Source organism: Mesoplodon bidens, assembly GCF_964165515.1.
Source record: "Mesoplodon bidens genome assembly, chromosome: 2".
NCBI lineage: Eukaryota > Metazoa > Chordata > Mammalia > Artiodactyla > Ziphiidae > Mesoplodon > Mesoplodon bidens.
Window position 1 is genome coordinate 182,404,164 of NC_138177.1, and position 25,551 is coordinate 182,429,714.

Genomic DNA, 25,551 nt, shown 5'->3' on the forward strand with positions numbered 1-25,551 from the left:
GTTTAACGTCTTCCCTCGTAACCTTGATGCCTTGAGTAATCATGTCCCTGTGAGTGCTCTCCTGTGTACCCGTGTTCCCGGACCTGATCCCAGAGGACCATCCATCCTCAGCTTCCTCAGTGGGGACCTGGTCCCATTCCTCTACCCAGGGAGCTGGCTTTTCAGGCCCCTCTGGCATGTTGTCAGTGACCCAGAATTTGCTTCTGTTTTCAAAACGGTGGGGTTGCCTCGCAAAATAAAATGTTATTTACTTGACAGATCATCTGGACAGAGCTGTCCATTTGGCATCACCTCTGACAGACCAAAATGGTCCCTGGGGTTGGTATAATATCAGACATAGTACTTCCCCAAAACACACCTGAGGGCCCTGCCAGAGAGCTGGCACAGTGTTCCTAGAGCCTCTGACGAAGTCTGTTTCTGAGAACTTGGCGGCTGAGAGGCAGGCGAAGTAGAAAGTGGATTTCTATCATCCCTCTTCCTCCCTCCCTCCCTCCTGTGCAGTTAAAACACACCCAGAGCCCATTTCACTCTTTGTGTCATCTGTGCTCTTCTTTTGGTGCATTTTCCCCTCAGATTGATTACCTACAAGAATTGGAGAGGTATATGTGTTGGGTACTGACCCTTTGGGTTTTGGGGGTGGGAAGGCTTTTTACTGTAGGATAGTAAAGCATTTTTGCCTGCTTTATGTGCTACCTTTTAGAATTAGAGGTTGAATGGAAATGTGTGTTGATTTGACAATTTTATGTCTTTGATTTTTTTTTTAAGAAGATGTTGGGGGTAGGAGTTTATTAATTAATTAATTTATTTTTGCTGTGTTGGGTCTTCGTTTCTGTGCGAGGGCTTTCTCTAGTTGTGGCAAGCGGGGGCCACTCTTCATCGCGGTGCACAGGCCTCTCACTGTCGCGGCCTCTCTTTTTGCAGAGCATAGGCTCCAGACGCGCAGGCTCAGTAGTTGTGGCTCACGGGCCTAGTTGCTCCACGGCACGTGGGATCCTCCCAGACCAGGGCTCGAACCCGTGTCCCCTGCATTAGCAGGCAGATTCTCAACCACTGCGCCACCAGGGAAGCCCATGTCTTTGATTTTTTAAGGGTGAATATTCATTGAGTTTCCTTTGTCAGAAAACAGATTAAATGCATGGCATTTCTGTCTAATGGTCTATAGCTTTCTTCCTTTCTGAACAGGTTCTTTGTTGAGAGTACCTTGGCGGGATTGACTTTAAATGACTCGGGTTAAAGAGCAAGCAGGTCTCTGTGACGTTTCTCATTTCCGCTCAGAGAACCAGGGTAGGGACACAAGCTTTCATTTCATCTGATTAGCAGCATTTCCCAGCAAAACACTGTTGCTATCGATGTACATAATTGATCACTTTATTAACTGTGGAAAAAGGGGGCCTTATTGAAGTAATAAAGCATAACTTCATTATGTCCTATATGTAGAGAGCAAACATGTTGGAAAGTGGCTGACAGCTTCCCATTTCAAGGCTGATTCTGATCATGATAGTATTTAAGTAGCATTGATTGCCCTCTAATTGGATTTTTCCTTCTGTAGGCCTCTTCGGAAGAGCTGAAGGCGGCCTACCGCCGGCTGTGTATGCTTTACCATCCTGACAAGCATAGAGACCCGGAGCTCAAATTGCAGGCGGAGCGACTGTTTAACCTCGTTCACCAGGCTTATGAAGGTCAGTGCGGGGCTTGGCGCTATAGAACCACCCTGGTAGCAGACACTCGATTTTTAAGAGGCTTGATTTGTAGAGGATAGAAAAAGAGAGTCCTTAGAGGTGTATAAAAGGTGGTTAGTTTAGTGCTTTTTACTGACAGGGACCTTTGGAAGAGTAGTATTTTGCTTTGGAAATCAATATGTGTCCAGTAAGTAGAAAATGAGGCTACAGGTGAAGTAATAGCCCACCGTCTGAATTGCAAGGGAATACTCCAGCTTTAAATCATTTACTAGTTTTCTTCTAAAGGGAACTCTTAGAGGTAAAAGGCTGATCACTACAGACAAGCCCTCTTTGTTCTCTTTTTTTTGTGAGAAGATACAAAGAACGTTTATTCCATCTGGAAGTGATTTTATTGGTTCTGAAGCATTCAGTTAAGGAAAGGTACTAACAAAAGGAAGAAATGGTGTTCAGGAGCCTAACAGGAAATAGAATCAAGTAATTCAGATTTTTATATTTATATCTTACGTATTTCAGGAAAAGTTGTGTAATATATTTTGTTTATGAAATATTAAAATCACTAATAAGTACAGTTTCTGTTTGAGATGATGAAAAAGTTCTAGAAATAGATTGTGGTGATGGTTACACAACATTGCGAATTTATTTAACACCACTGAATTGTACACTTAAACATGGTTAAAATGATCAGTTTTATGTTGTGTGTATTATACCACGATTTTTAAAATTAAAATTAAAAAAATATGAAATCACTCTTAGGATCTATGCCAAGTAAAGTAAGTTACTCATTCCAGAGCCATTTGGTGGTTTGCTCTTTAATTAGGTAGACCGAAAATTAGATTTTCTTTACAAAATAAACCCTTCTTATTGTGAGCCTAAAAGCGTATTGCTGTATTCACTATAGTTTTACCAGAAAGTTAGATTTCAATGACCAGTAAAACTGAGACTGTGGCACATATGTGTGTACAGTCAGCCTGTGTCTTCACCAAATGTAACTTTTCAGGCTACTTATCTGGTCTGAATAAAGCTTGACGAAAAACTCGTTCCTTTTATTGTATTTGGTTGTCTGAATTACCCACATACTGGATTGTATTGTTTTGGAGATTTGGGGAAGAGTTAACAGAAAAACCCTACCAGTGCTTGTGAAGATGCTGCAGCAGCAGACCTGGCCCCAGGGAGTTTGGCCTAAACGGAGACTGAGATGGTGAATCAATAATTGCTTATTAAATCCTAGCGATCAGCTCAAGAAGTCTGGCTCCCAGGTTTTCCAGTCGTCTGCGTTTCTTTCTTCCTCGTTAGATTTGAATATGGACAGAGTCATTTACATCATTTTTTAATTAGGCCTAAAAATATATGGGAAATCTCAGGCGGGGAAAGATTCAAAGGGCTTGAACAGAGGTTGGCCCAGCAGAGGAGGGAGGTGACGGCTGTTTGCTGTACGGAGGTTCAGGTTCACTTTGCAGGTCCTTTGAACAGCTCTCACCCTCAATGAACAGTCTTCTTCTGATGTACTTTAGGTGACGTGGCCGACACCATAGGGAGAGGTGTTTGTGTCTTTTAAAAATGATTTACAAATAAAGAAGAGAGGCATCCAGAAACAAACAAACAAACCCCTACATAATAATAAGTCAGATTTTTCTGGTCAGAGCCTGTCCCTAGTTTTACATTAGGCTCTGCTAGAAACTGGAATTCACTCTCTCAAGCCAAGATACTTTATAGACTGTGTCGGAAACTCACTAGGTACTTTTAAAAACAACTGTCCTTTAGAGATGCGGGGTCAGTGCACCTCACAACGAAACGAAGAGTAGCTTGGACACGAGAAATCCAATGTATCTCAGTTCTAGCCACCTTTAAACATGTCCTCGCTTGGATCTGGGGAGCGATTAGGAGGAAAGACATTGGGAATGATGGGGTCTCTGGGAAGGTTGTGGCTGGAAAGAGAAGAACAAGAAGAGGTGGCCTTGCCTGGTGTATTGTGGTCAGGACTGAAAGGTGAATTTTGTGCTTTGTAAACATGTTTGGTTTTTAACTTGCAGTGCTCAGTGACCCCCAAACCAGGGCCATCTACGATATCTATGGCAAGAGAGGACTGGAAATGGAAGGATGGGAGGTAAGAGAAGCTTTGTGTCTGGCGTCCCAGGAACGTCACTCAACAGCTACAGAACAACAACCCCCAACTCCCGCAACCTGCAGTGGTGCCTTTGAGAATATTTGAAGACATCAGAGTCCTCGTCTCGCCTTTATATTTTGGTTTAAGGAATTGGCTTCTACACTTGGCTTTGCCACTTTGTAACTCTGTGAACTTGGGACAGTTAGTCATCCAACTTGTCCTCCGTTTCCTAACCCATCAGGTGAATAGTAAGAGGGATGGACTAGACCAGTAATTTTTAACCCAGGGGAGGGAGCAGGCCGGTCAGGGGGTGATGGTGGATGGTTTCTGAAAGGGCACAGTTCCTACACGTACCCTCCTCCCACACGTGCACTTCCTTCCACCCTCCACGGCCCAGAGCCCCTCTCTCCACCCGAGGTTACAGCTGAATCTGGGAAGTGTTTGTTGGTGCTGTGTTGTGCGTGTGAACAAAACGGAAGCACGGAGAAGTTGAGAACTTCTGGATTAAATTGTCTATAATGACCCTTCCAGCTCTAATGGGCTGTACTATTAGAATGTTATAAATATAGTGAGTAAAACAAAATAAATAGCAGGTATCTATGAAATAGGTTACCTGGACAGCCATACCCTGGTGGGAACTATCACTGAAATTCAGAAGGTTCCGTTCTCTTTCACTCTGCCACTGAGTAGTCTTAGAGCCTTGGGCAAGTCATTTGACTGCTTTGTACTTCCGTGTTATGACCTAAAAAATAATGATACGCAGATCAAGTAGAAAAATTAATATGAAAATTTGTTATAAAACTCTGTATTGCTGTAAGAACATATAGGTGTTATTACTTAATTTCATTACAGAAACTTGGTTCTGATGCCCAAGGAATTCTGGTAGGCTGTTGACGTTAAATTAACTATCACTGAGTTATTTTTTCACCGTCATGTAAGTTTTCCCTTGAAGTTCTTTTGGTATTCACTTTCGCACGTGCATGACTGTCTATTCTAATTTTAGGATGAAAACCTTCTAAAGGCCTTTGGATACGGACTGGAACAGAAATGAAATGGGGTTCTGTTGCCCTTTTCACCACTGCTTGATATTGGTGGCTTATGGGCCATTTCCAACCTATAGCCATGTTTTGGTTGCCCACAGAGTGAATTATAGTTGCTGACATTTGAAACTTAGGAGGCTTTGCAGGAAAATCCAGTCTCTTATCGTCTCTGGAAAAATCAGAAGACCTGGTAACACTGTGCCTAAATTCCCCTCTGAGGCAACAGTCACCCAGGTCTGAGGAGCGCCTGCCGTGGGACTGGACCGTGCTGCCCAGTTTGCCTCGGCCCCTGCCGCTCCCTCCACCCGTCCCACGCCCCGCCTGGCTCCCAGCGGGTGTTTGGCTTCTGGCCTTTGGCTCAGTGGAAATAGCAGTGCATCATGTCACATTAGTTCATGGTAGCAAAGTGTTGGGTCTAGTGGCTTAGAATTTTTTTCATCAAAAAAGGAAAATAGGGTTTCCCTGGTGGCGCAGTGGTTGAGAGTCCGCCTGCCGATGCAGGGGACACGGGTTCGTGCCCCGGTCTGGGAAGATCCCACATGCCGCGGAGCGGCTGGCCCCGTGAGCCATGGCCGCTGAGCCTGCGCGTCCGGAGCCTGTGCTTCGCAACGGGAGAGGCCACAGCAGTGAGAGGCCCGCATACTGCAAAAAAAAAAAAAAAAAAAAAAGGAAAATAGAATCCTGTTGAATTTACTAAGTTTCTCCTCAAGCCCCAGGTTAAAGCGCCCTTGTGTTTTGAAGCCGTGGGTTGGTTGCAGTTTTTCACGGCAACAGTCAGGGCCACTGAAAAGCTGCAGGCCTCTCTTATGTATCCCCTCCTCAGAGTCTAGGGTTCATTCCCAGCAGCACTATTCCCACTCAGTGGAGCAGCGGGGTGACGTCTTCCTGGCAGAATATCGCGTGGTTTCCTATCACCAAACCAAATTATCTCCCCATTAGAAACAGATAAAAACTATACACACTGTCGTGATTTAAAAGTATGCAGGCAGTCATAGATGGTGACTGGATAAGCTTTTATATTCATATTTTTTAGTAGACAACTTTAAGGGAATCAAGTTCTCATCGATCAGAATTGGCTTTTTTTTTTTTTTGCATCAATACTAAGCCTTCACTGATGATAAAAATGCCTTAAAGGAAAACTACAGGAAGGTACCTCCTCAGATACTTACTGAGAAGAGATGTATGGGTGCCTAACGTATAATAGGAAAACTGAGCCCGCTGTTCATACTGTGAAGGAAAAAGTCTTGCTGAACTCGAGCGCTTTATGGAGCGGGCATCACCGTTCCCTTGAGGAATTCTGCAGCTGGTGGCTTTCTCAGTATGAGGGTTCTCCCGTTTCAGTCACAGCCTCCACCCCAGGGAGGAAGCTGTGTTCCCTTCACGCTGTTGCTAGTATTTTTAGACTATTAAACTTTTCCACTTACTGACCGGTGTCCATCTGCCCCGTGTCTGTCGGTCTAAACCCATGGGTAGTCAGGGAGGGATGGAGGACACGGGTGAAGCCCGTAGTGTTTGGGACGCCTTTAATCCCAAAATGCCAAAGCAGCCACAGACGTGGCAGTCACTCCTGTCCCAGCTCTGGCATCATCCCCTTTCTGCTGGTGGAGGCTGGGGATGAAACTGAGCATTTGTAGGTTGCATCAAGTGTTGACCCTGTTTTCAGGCACTAGGTAGGTTTTTAGCCTTTGTCTATTCTCTTTTTTTTAACCTTCAAGAGACTTCCTCATGCTCTGGCAGGATTCCAAAGGAATGAGATGCAACCATTCCCAGCTCGTAACACCAGCCATTTGAGTTCTTAAAGTCTCAGTGTTTGTGCGATTACCCATGTTTCAAATGAAGTTGGCCTCTTCAGAATGGCAGAAATCCAGCTTTGAGCTGTGAATGTTCAGACAGTATTGAGTCTGGTAACAGCTGGCAGGTGGAGTGGAAAACCATACAAGTCGGAGGGGGCTTGCAGACATCAGATTACATTTAGAGGAGCAGCCTTTGGCCCGGATCATCCACACTTTACTTTTTGTCTGCAGTCCTTTACCTTTATCCATATCTCACTTTTCCCTGCCTCTTTGACATCATTCTTTTTTTTTTTTTTTTTTCAGGAAAGGTCAGTTGGTACAAACGATAAGCACATTTTAAATGATGAACAGCGAGAATCCTTTGCTAAGTGTCCAAGTAGGTTGATCATAACCCAAACGTAGAGGTTGCAATTCTGCCAGCTTTGTGGCCTGGTAAAACTGCTTTTCCACACTGCTGTGGAAGCTTCATCAGACTTCACCAAGCCAACGTGCTGGCTACCATGTACAACAAATTCTGTCCTGTCTAGGTTCCACTTCCGAGCGATGGCATCAGGCACCCCAGTTTTATTGAATGCAACAGTTGTTTCTATGACCATTGGAATCTTTAAAGTGCAGCCGCATTTTAGGACAATACTTCTCCAAATACAAAAGCTTGCTGTTAAAAGCTCCACGCCGCTTTTGTCTTATGAACTGTACTGCATCTTCATATTTTATTCCACCTTCAATTAACGCTAGGGCGACAAGCACTGGAGCTCTCCCAAGGCCTGCAACACAATGGACAGCAATTGCAACAACCAGGGTCTTCACAAAACTTAATTTTCACAAGACTTAACCAATCATCAACAATCTGGTTAGATGGTGGTACACCATCATCAAAAGGCCAGTCGAGAACATGGATGCCTTCTTTCTCCACAAGAGTAGTGTCATAAGTTGCTTCACATACTCTTACTATTGTGGTAACTCCGTACTTCTTAAGTTCCTCTATAAATTTGTTTAAGGTCGCATTAGTTGGATTGTGTGTCATAAGAAATCTCATGTTCTCGTAAGTGATTTCCAGAGGAGCTGGGCAGTTCATTCGATCCATGTTAATTTAGTTAAAAAACACTCAGCAGGGTTATGGAAGAATTTTAAAAATTGAATACAGAAATGGTGCAAAGAAACTGAGTCTACTTCAATATACTCCACTTGAAATTCTCAGTGGTTTTGAATATGAAGTTGGGAGTAATGGGAAATGAAAGGAACCCCTAACAAGAAGCAGCAATTCTTCTGCAGTAATAAATACTGAGGCAACAGAAAGGAAGTGCACTGAGGTTTACCCCATCCAGGTCAGAACTCTTGTAAAAAATGCTCTGTGGATTTCAATTCAACACTTCTGTGTCCAGGTTCACCACTCTTATGGGGGCTTCTTGGTGGAGTAATAATGAAGCTCTACAGTTCACTTGTCTGCCTAGAGGTCATTCTGTGCCTGGCAGTAATCTCCACTGCCCTTCAGAAACTCCATAAATGTGTGACCAGGAACACCACAGAACTGAGGAATATGTCTACTCATTGAAGATTGTGGCCTGATCATACAGCCGGTTCCGAGGCGGCGGTGACACGGGCAGTGGCTTTGCGGGTGGCGGCGGAGGAACCGGACTCAATCTGCCTGACATTCTTATAGTGTCTAGGAAAGCCACCCTGCATTAAGAGCTGTAATATGGCCAAGGTCATGAAAACGAAGACAGAAACTCCCACAGATGGGAGGAGACTAACAAGACATGTGACTAAATACAATCCTGGGTCCTGGGTCCTGGATCAGATCCTAGGGCATAACAGCGACGTTCGCGGAAAGACTCGTGAAATCCCAGACGTCTGGGTTTAGTTAGTAGTAATGTACTAATCTTGGTTTCCTAGATTTGACAGATGTTTGTTCCATGGTTCTGTTAGACGTTAACATTTGGGGGAGGCTCGGTGAAGGGTAGACGAGAGCTTTCTGTATTATCTTTGTAACTTCTCTAAAGTTCTAAATCATTTTCTAAAGTTATTCCAAAATAAAAAGTTGACTCACTAGAATCATAGAATTTTCAAACCAGACAGCACCTCAGGAATCGTGTAGTTTTAATCCCCCTCATTTATAGGAGGAAACTGAAGCTTAGAGAGTGAAGTGACTCACCTGAGGTCTCCCGGGAGATTGAGGTGGTGTCGGAGAGCCTGGGTCTCTGTCCTCTTCCCTCTGTGCCGCCTGGTTTCACAGGTCTCTCTACAGAGGCCTCATCTACAGAGTAAAGCATCCTGACAAGCACAGGGTAGACCTAGTTGGTAAATGATGAAGGTGCACAGTACAGATATATGGATACATGGGTGGCATATGATACACTCTGTTGACAAAAAAACATTGAAAATGTCTATGGTCAACTAATCTATAACAAAGGAGGCAAGGATATACAATGGAGAAAAGATGGTCTCTTCAATAAGTGGTGCTGGGAAAGCTGGACAACTACATGTAAAAGAATGAAATTAGAACACTCCCTAACACCATACACAAAAATAAACTCAAAGTGCATTAAAGATCTAAATGTAAGACCAGGCACTATAAAACTCTTAGAGGAAAACATAGGAAGAACACTCTTTGACATAAATCACAGCAAGATATTTTTTGATCCATCTCCTAGAGTAATGGAAATAAAAACAAAAATAAACAAATGGGACCTCATGAAACTTAAAAGCTTTTGCACAGCAAAGGAAACCATAAACAAGACGAAAAGACAACCCTCAGAATGTGAGAAAATATTTGCAAATGAATCAACGAACAAAGGATTAATGCCCAAAATATATAAACAGCTCATGCAGCTCAATATTAAAAAAACAACGCAATCCAAAAATGGGCAGAAGACCTAAATAGACATTTCTCCAAAGAAGACATACAGATGGCCAAGAAGCATATGTAAAGCTGCTCAACATCACTAATTATTAGAGAAATGCAAATCAAAACTACAATGAGGTATCACCTCACACCAGTTAGAATGGGTATCATCAGAAAATCTACAAACAACAAATACTGGAGAGGGTGTGGAGAAAAGGGAACCCTCTTGCACTGTTGGTGGGAATGTAAATTGATACAGCCACTATGGAGAACAGTGTGGAGGTTCCTTAAAAAACTAAAAATAGAATTACCATATGACCCAGCAATCCCACTACTGGGCATATACCCAAAGAAAACCATAATTCAAAAAGACACATGCACCCCAGTGTTCATTGCAGCACTATTTACAATAGCCAGGTCATGGAAGCAAACTAAATGCCCATCGACAGATGAATGGATAAAGAAGATGTGGTACATATATACAATGGAATATTACTCAGCCATAAAAAGGAACAAAGTTGGGTCATTTGTAGAGATGTGGATGAATCTAGAGACTGTCATACAGAGTGAAGTAAGTCAGAAAGAGAAAAGCAAATATCGTATATTAACGCATATATGTGGAACCTAGAAAGTGGTACAGATGAACCGGTTTGCAGAGCAGAAATTGAGACACAGAAGTAGAGAAAAAACATATGGACACCAAGGGGGGAAAGTGGCAGGGGGATGGGGGTGGGGGTGTGATGAATTGGGAGATTGGGATTGACATACATACACTGATGTGTGTAAAATGGATAACTAATAAGAACCTGCTGTATAAAAAAATAAAATTAAATTTTAAAAAAGAATAAAAAAGAAAAGAAAATGTCTAGTACTTTCCAACCGTAATGCAGTTTTGGGGTGCAGATGTCTGAGAGTTACCCAAGGGAGAAAAAGTGACTTGCAGCTGGCTTAGCTTTCTTCCATTCTCCACCATGATGTACCCTGTGTAAAGAAAGTATAAATAGTAAAGGCCGTCAGGGCCTGTGGGAGCTAGAATGAGATGCCTGGCCAAGTTCTTCATGGCTTCAGAGGGGCCAGCCATTTTGACTTTGCAGTTAGCTCTGATTATGTACCAGCTGTTTGCAGAACTTCTGTAAAATATGGCTAGAAATGAGATGACTTAACACCTTTGGAATATTTGCCTCTTCATCTGTCACAGAGTGTGGCAGAGAGAAAGTCATTTGCAAAGGTCCAACAGCTAGAATTCCTGAAAGCAAATCTTGTTCTGCTCTGGGCCCCATGGAGGAAACACGCCGTCAGTCCAAGATGGGGTAACTTTGGGGAAGCGAAATAAGAACTAGCAGAGTGAGCGTGCCACGTTGGTTAAATATAACTGAGAATGTTTTTGTGAGGTCACAGAGCAATCGTTGTCGTGCCATTTGGACTTTCAGTTTGTTCTTGGATTATTTTAACTGTTTTTATTTTAAAACTTCCTTTAAAAGAAACACCTCCCCCTTTTTGATAATTAACAATTTATATGGGAGAGGAGAAAATGTTTTTGTTATTTTTTTCTGCGTACTTGCTGAAAGTGATAGTGAACAAATTTCTCAGTATTTTTGGATAGGCCAGTTCTTGTATTTATTTTTCTGTATTGCTGAATAATAAAATCAAGTGCACAAAACCCCATTTACTGTAATATATATACATACATACATATGCATAGGTTTTTAGGAAGACACATAAAAAATTAAATGTTAGCCTGTGAGAAGGAGGAGTGTGGGTGAGGAGGAATTGTACTTTTTGCTTCATATCCTTCTGTACTATTTTGACTTTTTACTATAAGCATGCATTTTTTTGAATAATTTTTAAAACTTCTGATTTCCAAGATAGCTTTTTCTCACCTAACCTACCTTTGTAGGTGTTCTCTGAGCAGCCTCAGGACTCCCTGGTATTTCTGCCACTAATACAGGGTCAGTGCTGTTGGGCCTTTTCCCCCGTCATGCGTCCAGTGACTTGGGTCATGTTTGTCCTGCTCCCACTCTCTGTGTTTCTCACAGGCCATAGCGTTCGGGGCCCTTGGAAATGACGTGGTCTGCTTTCCTCTCTCACGGGCATGGTACCCGAGGCCCCCGTGGCCCTACCCTGCCTGTTTGAAATCTCAACTGGGCTGTCTTGCTTTCGTGATGAGCTCAGAAAGGCTGATGTGGGATGCCTTACCTCCTCACAGATCTGACATCCCTGTGCATCCCCAAGGGCTAGCGTGGTCTGCCGATTGGTACCTGAGTACTAGAAGAGTCCCCTGATTCTAAAACACCCAGACCTCATGGCTTAAGGTTCCTTGGTCCAGGATGCTCAAGGGGCGCCTCTGGTGGTGGCCCCAGCACACGAGGGAGACGTGCCAGTGCCATTGTGGATGGCCTCGCCTCCATCTTGACACTTTTCAGCATGTGTTACCTGGGGCTCATTAGGAAATCTAAACTGTGACACTTAAGGTGATGTTTTCTTTGTAAGATTCCTGCAGCCTTGGAGATAAGTGACTAAAATGAAGACAGTAATGCTTCAGTCTCTGGAGAGCTGAGGGAAAGCACAGCCTTGGGACTGAGCAGGCATGACGGTGAACCTGGCTTCACCAGGGACCAGGCCGTCGGAAGGGAAAATCCCCACGGTCTCACTGGCGGCTCTTAACCATCCTGGGGGAAAGGAAGGCGGGACACGGTTAATGATGCCGGCTCTTGTGTGTTTTCCTCGCTTTCTGCGTCCTCTGCTGACTCTCCTCCCGATTCTGCCTGCAGGTTGTGGAAAGGAGGAGGACACCAGCCGAAATCAGGGAAGAGTTTGAGCGGCTGCAGAGAGAAAGGGAAGAGAGGAGGCTGCAGCAGCGAACCAACCCCAAGGTGAGCCGAGCGGGGCCAGTTCTGGAGGGGAGGGTTGCGAGGCTTGATTACCAGGCGGCAGATCTAAAACAATTGGTGCTGGTGGCCTTTTATCGTGATAACGTACAGAATCGGGTGGAACAGCATTTTGCTTACTGTGTCTCAAGAGTAGGATCTGCCTGGAAAGCTCTCAGCAGAGCTGCTGGTGGTGAGCCGGAGTAAAGGCACAGCCAATCTCCTGGTTCTCCCGGAAGCCAGGAGGCTTCCTGAGCAGAAACGCTGGCCAGCTGTCTGAGACCTTTCCCTGTGATCCTGCTGCCCAAGTCCTTGACACATGAAAATCAGTCAGAGGTCCATGTCAGGAAAGGACAGCCACCTACCCACGCACCGAGGCAACAGGATTCCTTGCAGACCAGTTACGAGACAGAGAGCCAGAGAACGCGGAGGGCTGGGGGTGTTTCCAGACTGCGTGAAGTGAGGGGCGTGCTTTCACCACCCCAGGACGACGGTGCCGTGAATAGCGGTCACCAGGCTGTTTCCGCAGCAACAGGGTGACCACCTTTAACATCAGTCAAGTCCCCGATGAAGTTGGAGTCGTGGACCCCAGGGACACACCTGAGTCTGAAAGTTACTTTTCAGTCCTGTATGGTCTCCTTTTCCTTGGATGTGTCGGGGAGGCAAATTGTTCTGCGTGCGTGCCACAGTCCTGTGGCAAAAGGAGAGCTCGGTCAATTTGAGGTGCCAGTCACACCGAAGGGCTAACTGAATGTGGCTCGGTGTTCCTGTTCAGTGGTGTTTAATGAGGGGCTCAGCATCCAGACTCTGTCAATTGTGGCCGGAAGAGCCCAGCAGGCAGCCTGAAAATCTAAAGAAAAAGAACAAATGCTAGCTTACAACTGGGAAGCATGATGTTAGGAGCTTCTGATCAAATACGTTCTAGAAAATGGATTTTTCTAAGACCCCTACAGCATTTAAAGGTCCAGATACTCAGAAGACTCCCATCTCTTTGAATCCTACATTTCAAAGTATACTTGTAAATGCCAACGCCTCTCCTTCCCTCCTGCCGTCCCCGTCCCCTTTAGCGGAGGACAGCTTCAGGAATGTACTTAACTTTGGGTCAGTGGAGGTAGAGACTTGAAACACCGGTTGAACCAAGTCGGGGGGTGTGAGATGCTGAGAGAGCTGAAAATCTCCGAGGTGCCCTGAACTGTGCTAACGGGTTCCCTTCTCGGGTATCCCAGCCAGTGCACTGGAGGAGGTCTGCGTAAAGGTCGGCCTTGGCATGTGGAGCTCAGGGGCAGTCTGATGCTGTGCTGTCTTTGATTTGCTGGCTGAAGTTTTGCTGCATTCAGAGCAATGAGGGGGAAAGACAACATCACAGTAGCCTGAGCCTCTGTGTCCCGTGATAAAATTGGCCATCTGGGTGTGCGCGGTGATTGCTTACTGGGATTGTATGGAAATGTGTCTCCAGGCCATGTTTCTGTGAAATGAGGGAGCACAGCTGTGACCATTTCACACATGCCTGCAAGATATTGTATGATTCCCAGTACTTTGCTACTTCTAGAAAGTGCTGCCAAAGAAATAAGACATTTTCTAACCAGAAATACTTAGTGAAAACCAGATGCCGGCTCTGGGGCATTTTGAGGAGAGGTTTTGAGCTGGATCTTTTATTCCACTTCTGAGTGTTTTTGCTTTGCAGGATGAGCAGAAAGATTTAGAATGTTCTCATCCTAAGACGAAAGGGGTGATCTCTTTTAAGAAGACCACAGGGGAGGTCTTCCCTGGTGGCGCAGTGGTTAAGAATCCACCTGCCAATGCAGCAGACACGGGTTCGAGCCCTGGTCCAGGAAGATCCCACAGGCCGTGGAGCAACGAAGCCCGTGTGCCACAACTACTGAGCCTGCGCTCTAGAGCCCGCGAGCCACAACTACTGAAGCCCGCGTGCCTAGAGCCTGTGCTGTGCAACAAGAGAAGCCATTGCAGTGAGAAGCCCACACACCACAACGAAGAGTAGCCCCCGCTCACCGCAACTAGAGAAAGCCCGCGCGCAGCAACGAAGACCCAACGCAGCCATAAATAAATAAATAAATTAGTTAATTAATTTATTTTTAAAAAAGAAGAAGACCACAGGGAGAAGGACACCTTTGATGACCTTGGGGCTTGGTATGGCCTGTCACCCAGACCTGCACTGAGGATCACAGCTTGTAGGGGAGGGACAGACTGGGTGACGTTCGTGGTACTGCTGCCTGAAACTTGCATGGGTACTTTTCCATTTTCACCGATAAGAGTTCATTGAGTAGGAATTTTCCAGGAGGAGTATGTACCAAGAACAGACTGAAAGGTCAAGTGGGGAAACCCGTAGGTTGGAAATACTGGCTCTGACACAGTGATAACAGGACGCAGAGCTCGCCCTTTGACCTATGTGCAGTTTTCTCATTTGGAAAATGAGGATACGTCCCCTAACCACCACGCCAAGTTGTTAAATGATGGAAAAAATATGAAATAGATGTTAATTTATTAGAGAAAGACAAGCCTGCTATGTAAGTGCAAAGTGGTATGTGTACCAAGGTGAGGTTAAGAACTAAATTTTGCTTCAGCATCTCATTCGGCACCGTGTGGGAAACACTTGGCTTGGTCGGGTAGTGCATTGCCCCTGGTGGCTGGCTGGGTTTGGGTGGGGTCTGTTAGATGGGTTCTGGAAATGGCCCTCTGCTGATATCATCCACCTGCTCCTGTGGCCGAGGCCCAGTGGCTTCAGTGTGGCCAGTCACCTGTGAGTCTTGGCTTGCGTGAAGGTGCCCTGGACAGCACTGTGGGGCCAGAAGGAGTGAGTGCTGTGCCCAGCTCCGGTGTGCATCCCCTTTCCCTCCCCACCCTCCAGCCAACAGGGCACGTGGGCTCCACGTATGCTGGGGGCAGCATGGGAGAACCTTGCACTTGGCCTCAAGAGCTCTGGCTTCGGATTCCACCCCCAGCCCCAGTTCTGCACCCCGGGTCCAGCCACTTCTCCAGTCTTAGCTCAGTTTCTCCCTGTGTGAAATGAGAGGTTTGCCATGAGGTCCAGTGCTTGGGGTCAAGTCCTCAGACCCCAGAGTCCTTAGCTTAATTGCTTCTGTTTTCTGTCTTTAGGGCCATGTGGGAATAAATTCCTCTGTCTGTATTTCCTGCTGGAAAACACCAAGCTCAGGTTGCTGGGGTCCTGGGGCCTCCAGGGCCCTGCACACTGAGCCAGCGTGGGGGTGAGGGGAGTTTATGACCAGACAGACGATGAGGTTCGTCTGCATCTCGAGGGCTGTGTGTGACTGGAGTCTTGACTGGACCCCCGTGGCCTTCCTCCCTCCATCTTGAAGATCCCTATTTTACTTGCATAATCCACCTCCATTTCTTGCCTTTTAGAGACTTAAGAGCATACGATAGGCTTGTTCTGTGCCATGTTCACATCATATTGATTATTGTCGTTCCTTTCTTTTGTTAATACCCATAAATCTTCTCTCTCTGTGGACAGCAGCCAGTTTGGGAATCGGACTTTTCACTGCCTTCCTAATGAGCTTGTCCAGACCCCATAGGAAGCAGGGCATTAAGTCAAGGATTGTTTAGGGGGCTTCATTGTCTGACTCTGAGAGTATCAACTCCTTTCTTTTGGACGCTGTTACATAAGAGTTTCGTGGAGATTGTTACTGTATTCCCTGGACCATTCATTTTCCTTTCTCCTTCTGCTATTACAGAGGTTGACATAAACTTCCTGGTAAGACCTTTCTGGTTTTAGAAAGGCCATCTTATCAGTGGTTCCTATAATAGCTGAAAAACAAAATTTAGCTTTATCAGGAAAAAAAAATGTTAAATAACGTTATCAAGGAAGACATGTAACCATAATCCCAAAAAGATGTAAAGATGTAGGAGTATATCTTTACATAAAGATGTATGAGTACAGGGCTTCCCTGGTGGTGCAGTGGTTAAGAATCCGCCTGCCAGTGCAGGGGACACGGGTTCAAGCCCTGGTCCGGGAAGATCCCACATGCTGCGGAGCAACAAAACAAAGCCCATGCGCCACAACTACTGAGCCTGCGCTCTAGAGCCCGCGAGCCACAGCTACTGAAGCCCACGAGCCACAACTACTGAAGCCCACACACCTAGAGCCTGTGCTCCGCAACAAGAGAAGCCACCGCAATGAGAAGCCCGCACACCGCAACGAAGAATAGCCCCCACTTGGCACAACTAGAGAAAGCCCGCGCACAGCAATGAAGACCCAACACAGCCATAAATAAATAGAAAGATAGATAAATTTATTTTTTTAAAAAAGATGTATGAGTATATTACTCAATTATTATTAAAGGATTTTTTTAAAAGGTTTGTTTTGGTTGCCATGGCTAATGATCATAGCCGGAATGAGCCCGTGGTTACCGCTTCAGTCTGTTCGGTGGAGGTGATTCTGATGTCATAAACTGAATTGGCTGGGCTGACAGGATAATCGTGCAGAAGAAAAGTTGTTGGAACCCATACGTTTGTCATGCTCAGTGGCAGAAAGGGGCTGCTATTGAAATTGAAGAAGTTGGACGTTGCCCCTTAAGGAGGAAGAACCAAGTCTGGGAAAGCGCTGAGCTAGAAAGCAGGTCTTTGGAGGAGAGGAGGGAGGTGGCCGACTGTGGCGAGGCGTAGAGGAAGCTACTTGAGTGGGTCGCAGCTGCACCCGCATCCTGCCAACGTGACCACTTACATAAGCAGGGTGTCAGGATAAAGTCCATGGGGCAGAAGTCTGGGGCAGGGGGAGTGGCTGGGGCCGAATAGCTCTTAGAAGCCCTGGTAAATTTGAGTTTGCTTCTCCATGACAGTGGAGAGTGCAGGCTCCAACTTCGATCTCAGACAATGGTCCCGTGGAGACAGTCTCACAAGAGCCACCACGGGTGCATCGGCTATAGAAAGGGCAAATTTCACATTGCGTCTTACTGTGATAGCCTCTTCCGGTGGAATTTTCAATTAGTAAATAGTTACTATCAAGACTGCATTTGACAGAAATTTCTCATATTATCCTTGTGGCCAGATAAAGAAATATAAACACAAAAATATTCAGAATGAACTACCATATGACCCAGCAATCCCACTCCTGGGCATATACCCAGAGAAAACCATAATTCCAAAAGATACATGCACTCCAGTGTTCATTGCAGCACTATTTACAATAGCCAGGACATGGAAACAACCTGAATGTCCATCAACAGAGGAATGGATAAAGAAGATGTGGTACATACATACAATGGAATATTACTCAGCCATAAGAAGGAATGAAATTGTGCCATTTGCAGAGATGTGGATGGACATAGAGACTGTCATACAGAGTGAAGCAAGTCAGAAAGAGAAAAATATATAGTAACGCATATATGTGGAATCTAGAAAAGGTACAAATGAACCTATTTGCAAAGCTGAAATAGAGGCATATGCGCTCTTGAGCCCGTGAGCCACAACTACTGAGCCCGCGTGCCACAACTACTGAAGCCTGCATGCCTAGAACCTGTGCTCTGCAACAAGAAAAGCCACCACAATGAGAAACCCGCACACCGCAAGGAAGAGTAGCCCCTGCTCGCCACAACTAGAGATAGCCTGCGTGCAGCAACGAAGACCCAACATAGCCAAAAAGAAATATTAATTAATTAATTAATTAATTAATTTTTTAAAAATAGAGGCATAGACGTAGAGAACAAACATATGGACATCAAGGGGGGGTGGGGGATGGGATGAATTAGGAGATTGGGATTGACGTATATACACTGTTGATACTATGTATAAAATAGATAACTAATGAGAACCAACTGGGAACTCTCCTGGATGCTCTGTGGTGACCTAAATGGGAAGGAATCCAAAAAGGAGGGGAGATATGTATACCCAGAGCTGATTCACTTTGCTGTACAGCAGAAACTAACACAACATTGTAAAGCAACTATACTCCAATAAAAACTTTTTTTTAATTAAAGTAAATAAATAAAAATATTCAGGATGGAACATTCCTGACCGAATGAACAACTGATTCTACTCAGAGGGTTGATTAAGGTATCCTTTCCAACCTGGTGACAAGCTTCTCATTGTGGGAGAAAGGCTCTAACTCGACACACTCAGGATTTCTGGGAGTGATGTCAGTGAGGATGTGTGTGTCACATTCACAGGTGGCCCAAGGTGGAAGAACAAAGCCAAGATTCTAAAAGATCCCAGTAAACTAGAGTGGGAGGGATAAATGTGCTGGCTGAGAGAAGGGGAGACAGGGAAATGATGGTCTTTAATTGACTGCCTGGCTTAAGATCAGCAACAAGGAACAGAACCGACAGTGGGAAGATGATCTGGGCTTGGTATAAGGAACATTGAACAAGGCAGCCTGCTGGGGATTAATGGAAACTGCACTTTATCCACACAGTGTGGCAGCGGGCTGGGTGGGGCATACAATGAAGATAAAAATACTGGGTTGGCCAAAAAGTTCGTTCGGTGTTCCGTAAGGTGGCTCTAGTAGCGCTTAGTTGTCTTCAACCTCGTTCACAACACTTTTGTCAGATTGTATTGTGACACCTGTCGTATCAGCCTGCACTTAAAAAGAAACTTATCAGAAATGGTGAGTTTTTGTGTAGCCATTTTAATACTGAAGAGGGAAGAAAAAAGCAACATTTTCAGCATACTATGCGTTATTATTTCAAGAAAGGTAAAAATGCAACTGAAACGCAAAAAAAAATTTGTGCAGTGTATGGAGAAGGTGCTGTGACTGATCAAATGGGTCATAAGTGGTTTGTGCGGTTTCATGCTGGAGATTTCTCGCTGGACGATGCTCCACAGTCGCTAGACCAGTTGAAGTTGATAGCGATCAAATCGAGACATTAATTGAGAAGAATCAGTGTTACACCACGTGAGAAATAGCCAACATACTCAAAATATCCCAATCAAGCGTTGAAAATCATTGGCACCAGCTTGGTTATGTTAATCGTTTTGATGTTTGGCTTCCACGTAAGTTAAGCAAAAAAGACCTTGATTGTATTTCTGCATGTGATTCTCTACTAAAACGTAACGAAAACATTGCTTTTTTTTTTTTTTTTTTTTTTTGCGGTACACGGGCCTCTTACTGTTGTGGCCTCTCCCCATTGCGGAGCACAGGCTCCGGACGCACAGGCTCAGCGGCCATAGCTCACGGGCCCAGCCGCTCCGCGGCATGTGGGATCTTCCCAGACCGGGGCACAAACCCGCATCCCCTGCATCGGCAGGCGGACTCTAAACCACTGCGCCACCAGGGAAGCCCACATTGCATTTGTAAAACAAATGTGACAGGCAGTGAAAAGTGGATACTGTGCAATAATGTGGAACAGAAGAGATTGTGGGACAAGCGAAATGGACCACCAGTAACCACACCAAAGGCTGGTCTTCATCCAAAGAAGGTGATGTTGTGTATATGGTGGGACTGGAAGGGAGTCCTCTATTGAGCTCCTTCTGGAAAACCAAACGATTAATTCCGACAAGTACTGCTCCCAATTAGACCAAGTGAAAGCAGCACTTGACAAAAAGCATCCGGAATTAGTCAACAGAAAATGCATAATCTTCCATAACGATAATGCAAGACTGCATGTTTCTTTGATGACCAGGCAGAAAAGCTTGGCTGGGAAGTTCCGATTTCTCTGTCATATTCACCAGACATTGCACCTTCAGATTTCCATTTATTTTCGGATTTCCATTTATTTTGGTCTTTACAAAATTCTCTTAATGGGAAAAATTTTCAATTCCCTAGAAGACTGTAAAAGGCACCTGGAACACTTCTTTGCTCAAAAAGATGAAAAGTTTTGGGAAGATGGAATTATGAAGTTGCCTGAAAAATGGCAGAAGGTAGTGGAACAGAACGGTGAATACGTTGTTCAATAAAGTTCTTGGTGAAAATGAAAAATGTGTCTTCTTTTTACTTAAAAACCAAAGGAACTTTTTGGTCAACCCAGTAAGTTATCCAGGCTGTTCACAGAGCCGGCGTGGGAGTGGATCCCGGGCCGGCAGGTAGTGCTCCTGTCTCGGTGTGAGTTCCTTTGGGTCAGGAGTGGCTGAGCCTTTGATGCTGATGCCGTCTGATGGCCTCTGGGAAAGGGCTGGGCCCCATCTCTCCCAGCTCCAGGCCCAGCCTGTGGGCGATGGTGTCATTTGGTTATGTTGGGCCCTCCCGATCAAGGAACATCTGAGACTTATGGGCACAAGAGGTCTATTAGGTTTTTTGGGGTTTTTTAAAATAATTTTTAATTTTTAACTTTTTTTTGGTTGCGTTGGGTCTTCATTGGTGCTCGTGGGCTTTCTCCAGTTGCGGCAGTTGGGGGCTACTCTTCGTTGAGATGCGCGGGCTTCTTATTGCGTTGGCTTCTCTTGTGGCAGAGCACAGGCTCTAGGTGCTCAGGCTTCAGTAGTTGTGGCTCACGGGCTTAGTTGCTCCGCGGCATGTGGGATCTTCCCGGACCAGGGGTCAAATCCGTGTCCCCTGCATTGGTAGGCGGATTCTTAACCACTGCACCACCAGGGAAGTCCTCTACTAGTTTTTAAATATGCATATCAGACCTTTTTGAGATATTAATCATTTTTAAGTAGCCCCTAGTTTCGAAGTCTAAAGTGTGGCAAATTTTTTTCGTGTGTGTGTGTGTGTGTATCTAAATAATATGTGTAAGTAGTTTAGAAAGTCAGGTAGTTACTAGGCTTATTTTTTTTTAATGTTGCCCCCACCTTGTGGGTTCCTGACTCCTGTTCCTCACCCCTCCCTTCTGAGCTCTTTTCTCTGACATTTCCTACTACTTCTAAGTTGCATATTTACTCTGTTCTCTGTTTTTTTCAGTTTCAGTAATTATCTGTTGACCTCCTGCCAGAAAAGATAAGGATATAGTTCTCCCAAACAACACATTTGTTTCAGTTCATCGAATGTAATTATAATACCCTTTAGGGTTAAATGAATATTCACTGTACAAATACTCAGTTGAGCCTGATAGTGTACTGTGATTACCTGCCTTCTCTTAATATGCTTTTTACTCCATGTGTTAGTAGTTGTCCCATTTGGTTCCTTTGATTAGTTTCCTATAAATCTGTCAGACACTTGTGTGTTCTCTCTCCTTTTGTTCCTGGTAGCATCCTTCTGGAGCTCTCCTCCATCATCCCCCATCCCAGTCCAGACTAGACTCTGCTTTCTAGGCCTGCCGTCCGGCTGTGACCTCAGGACTTTCCTCGCCAACTTCCTAGGAGTGCCTTTGTGTTCATTCATTCAACAAATTGGCTTTGAGTGCCGGCCGAGAGAGGCACTGTTAGACACTCGGCAAAGCAGCCCCTTCCCTCATGGAGTTTGGATTCCCTCCAACCTTTTCCTTGGTTGGCTCCCACACCTTCCCCTTTTTGGTTTATCTCTTTGCGGAGGAAACACATTCTCCAGTTGCTCCTTTACATAAGATGCCTAAAAGTCGAATTTCTTTTCCATTTCATTCCCATTCAACTGTCTTTTAAAAGAAAAGATAATTTATATATAATCGTATGTATGTATGTAATTATATATACATACATAAATAGAAAAGATATGTGTAATATTATAAACTATAACATAGTAATAAACGCCTAGTACCCACTGCCTGACCCAAAAACAAAAATATTGCCCATAACTTGCATTCACTTCCACATTTCTCTCTTCCATCTCCCTGCCAGAAGGAAACACGATCTAAAAGGGTCCAGTATGTGAATAAAAGGAATGTATCAATAAAAAGAAAGAAAGGGAGGACGAATATAAAAGAAATAATATGAGAAATTTCCCAGAACTGAACGACTCAACTTTCCAGGTGGGAAGGGTCCACTCCACTCCCGGCACAAGCAAGAAACTCACATGGTCCTCATTCTGTTGCTTTTTAAATTTTGTTACAAATTGGATGTATGCTTAAGCAATATAGTGTTTCATTTTTATTGTTTTTGAGCTTTGTAAAAATGGTACCATGCTATAGGTATTCTTTTGGGACTTGCTTTCTCCCCACCACTCATACTCTTCCAAAATTCTGTATGTTTCATGAAGCTGTGGCTTACTCATTTTCATTGCTGCTTATCCGTTCTCCTGCTGGTGGATATTTCGATTGTTTCCAGGTTTTTGCTGTTATGAACGTTGCTGCTGTGAACATTCCTGTGCATGTTTCCTGGTGCACGTGTGCAAGGCTGTCTCTTGAGTGTGTGTGTGCATGTGTTTGCACATATGCACGTACACCCATATACCACACACACCTAGATATGAAATTTATGGGTCCTAATATATGCAGATGTTGCCATATTATTTCCCAGAGGTAAAACATTGACTTTGCATAACTCAAAATCAAGTTTATACTTGATGCTAAGTACTATAAAGCATATATCTTTATATTCTTCGTGATATATATGTGTGTGTAGATAGATACACTTGTGAAGTGAAGTGTATGTATCTGTAACTTAATATTTGGTTATTTCTCTATATTTAATAATAGGTATTGCTTATTTTTGTCTATTTAGGCCTAAAAATTGTCAGTTTTATATAATTTGACTGGATATTAAATTCCGGTTTGGAAATTATTTTTCCTCCAAGGCCTCAGAAGACCTTGTTCCAAGGCTTCTAGCTTACAAGGTTGCTGTTGAGAAGACTAGTTCTAATTCCTTATTCTTGTGTGTGATGTTCTTTTCCCCCTTTGATAACCCTTAGGGTCTTTCTCTCTGGGTTTTCACGACGGAGAATCTTGGGGTGACTTTCTCACTCGTGCTGATAGTTATAGCAGACCTTCCCACCTGGAAAATTGAGTGGTCTTCAGTTCAGAGACATTTTCTAGTATTTTTTTCCCCTCCTTTCTCTCTTTCCAGATTCCTTTATTCACATATTGGACCCTTTGGACTAATAATTTCATCTTTTTTCTCCCTCTCCGTTTTGCATATTTTTCATTTAATTCTACTTTTTTGGAGATTTTTTTTCCTAGATTATTTTCCAACCTTTCTATTCAAGGAATATAGAAAATTTTTTAATTTGTCTATAATGTTTTTAATATCTTAGACTTTCTTATTCTCATATTTCTTGTTTTTTTCATGGGAAGTAATGGGGTAGGAATTTGGCATTTGAAGATGCCCCAGGTTCAAATCCTGTCTCTGACACTTATCACCTGTGACCTTGCGCAAGAGACTGCACCTCTGTGCTCCTCAGTTTCTTCGCCTGAAATGGAGAAAATAGTGCCTACTCACTGTTGATAAGAAGATTAAAATGGAAGAGTTCCTGGCACATAGTAAGCGTTCATAAATGTTTTTTATTATCAATGCAATATCTCTTATTTTTCTAAGGATACCTACAGATTTCTTGCCATTTTCTTTGGCATTTGTATTCTGTGCTTCTTTCTGGTTCTTTCTGATCTTTACTTGGTTTCAGACTTTGGTGTTGGAGGTTTTCCTCAAATGTCTGGTAGTCCTCGGCTGTCTGCCATGAAGAGTGAGGCGGTGAGGCTGAGTAGACACTGCATGTTACTTGGCCGGGCTCCTCCCCAATGGGCTTAACTCTGGGGTGTTTGGGTGGGGAGCACTCACGCACACCCCCCCACACCCAACCCCGCCAAAGGTCAGCGTCCAAAGGCTTCCTCTCATTAGCAGATGGTTTTTCTCTTGAGAAGAAACCTCCGGTCTCCTGCCTGGCTGCCAGCAGTCTCATAGCTGAGTGGGGTAGGAAGTTGAGGACGGGACCATTCAGCGTGTAGTCCACCTCACCCTATTTCCAGTATGGGCCCCACTCCCCCACTGCTGTGCCTGGAATGCCTTCATGTGACTTCTCCAAAGAACAAGCCTCTGTCACTTGGCTCCTTGGGGGAGTGGGCAGGGGTCCACGTTTCTGCGACTCCTGGGGTGCGTGGTGCCTCCACCTCCTGACCAGCAACACTTAGGTTTCAGTTTTCTCTGCAGAATAAGTCACCATCTCTTCATCCTTTTCCAGTTTCTAAAAATTGGTTAACACCTCTTATCTGTCACCTTTAGTTTACCCTGTTCTTTTTGTCCTTGGCTTTGTCATTCCTTTATTGTTATTTCGGGAGGGAGGAGGGTTTCAGGAGGACAGTGAGATAAACGTATATGTGTTTTTAATCCCATCGGTTCAACCCATCCAAATTTATGTATTGGAGATAATTGCATTAGAAAAGACTGTGTTATTTATCCATAATCGTGAATGAGATAGAGGAACAAAAACTCTGTCAGCTGCAGCTTCTTCATTTAAAAAAATGATCTGGTAGCCAGAGGTTGGGGAAAGGGGGGCTGGGGGGGAGGTAGGTGCCGTTGCAGAGGGCAACCAGAGGGATCCTTGTGGCAATGGGAGTGTTCTGTATCTTGACTGTAGTGCTGCATACATGAACCCACATAGGTGATTAAGTGGTATAGAATTAAATATACAACCACAAATGAAAAAATAAAAATAAATAAAACTGAGGCACTCCGAATAAGGTTGGTGGACTGTATCCATGCGACTATCCGATTTGTGATAGTTTGCTGTAGTTTTGCAAGTTTACTGCTGTGGAAGGCAGTACTTAGGGTCTCTTATTATTTCTTATAACTGCATGTGAATCTACAATGATCTAAATAAAATATTCAGTTATAAAAAAAAAGACCCCAAAGCTAGTAAGTTAACTCAGCTACATCACAATATGTTCACCAACTAAAAATTCAGATTCTCAGGCCCTGCCTCGGAGGAAATAAATAGGAGTCTTATCAGTCTGCTACCTGGGAATCTGTATTTATACAAGTCCCCACCCCAGGAATTCAGATGCGTGGCTGAATTTGAGAAGTATTGCAGTAGTCTGCAGATGAGAGAACAAACAGGTATCTTTTTTACATTGTTTTGTTATCAGTTAAAGAAAAAAAGAATTGACTTATGAATGGAGTAGTTGGTAGTCCAGGAAGATGGTGATCCAGTGGGGTTGTAGTTTACAAGTTAGAATGGGCGCTTACAGGTAGCATTCAGCTACTTCCCCTTGTGTTTAGCTCCTTAAACCTTTGAATCTTATCAGTTTGTGATCTTCATTAAGTAGCTCCAAACTCGAGAAACTAATGACTGTGATCTGATTAAAGATAGTATGAAACTGTGGGGTGTGCTCCCCTGGAGTCTGTCAGCTCTGCTCATTGCTGGGAGGGGTGACTGTCCCCTGCTATAGATTGAATCTTTGCGCTCCACAAAAAGCCTCAAAGGTCTCAGTTGAAAATCTGCAGCTGCCGGCTGTCCCCCTGACAGTTTTTCAGCA

General features: G+C 44.3%; 2 protein-coding genes and 1 pseudogene across 3 annotated transcripts in view; 1 reads left to right on the forward strand and 2 right to left on the reverse strand.

Annotated features, from left to right (window-relative positions):
• The window catches only part of DNAJC11 (DnaJ heat shock protein family (Hsp40) member C11), a 72,231-nt gene that overhangs the window by 25,300 nt on the left and 21,380 nt on the right, over nt 1-25,551 (forward strand). The window contains exons 2-4 of the mRNA XM_081223752.1: nt 1,550-1,679; nt 3,710-3,783; nt 12,230-12,331. Of these exons, the coding sequence (XP_081079878.1) occupies nt 1,550-1,679; nt 3,710-3,783; nt 12,230-12,331 (306 nt within the window). The remainder of the gene's footprint in view (nt 1-1,549; nt 1,680-3,709; nt 3,784-12,229; nt 12,332-25,551) is intronic.
• Nucleotides 7,082-7,700, reverse strand: LOC308605319 (protein tyrosine phosphatase type IVA 1-like; annotated as a pseudogene). The gene has a single exon. The product of its transcript is annotated as a protein tyrosine phosphatase type IVA 1-like (transcript).
• Nucleotides 8,056-9,928, reverse strand: LOC308605325 (uncharacterized protein). Its single transcript, XM_081215219.1, has one exon. It carries the CDS (start codon nt 8,184-8,186, stop codon nt 8,064-8,066), a length of 123 nt encoding a protein of 40 aa, XP_081071345.1. The 5' UTR covers nt 8,187-9,928; the 3' UTR covers nt 8,056-8,063.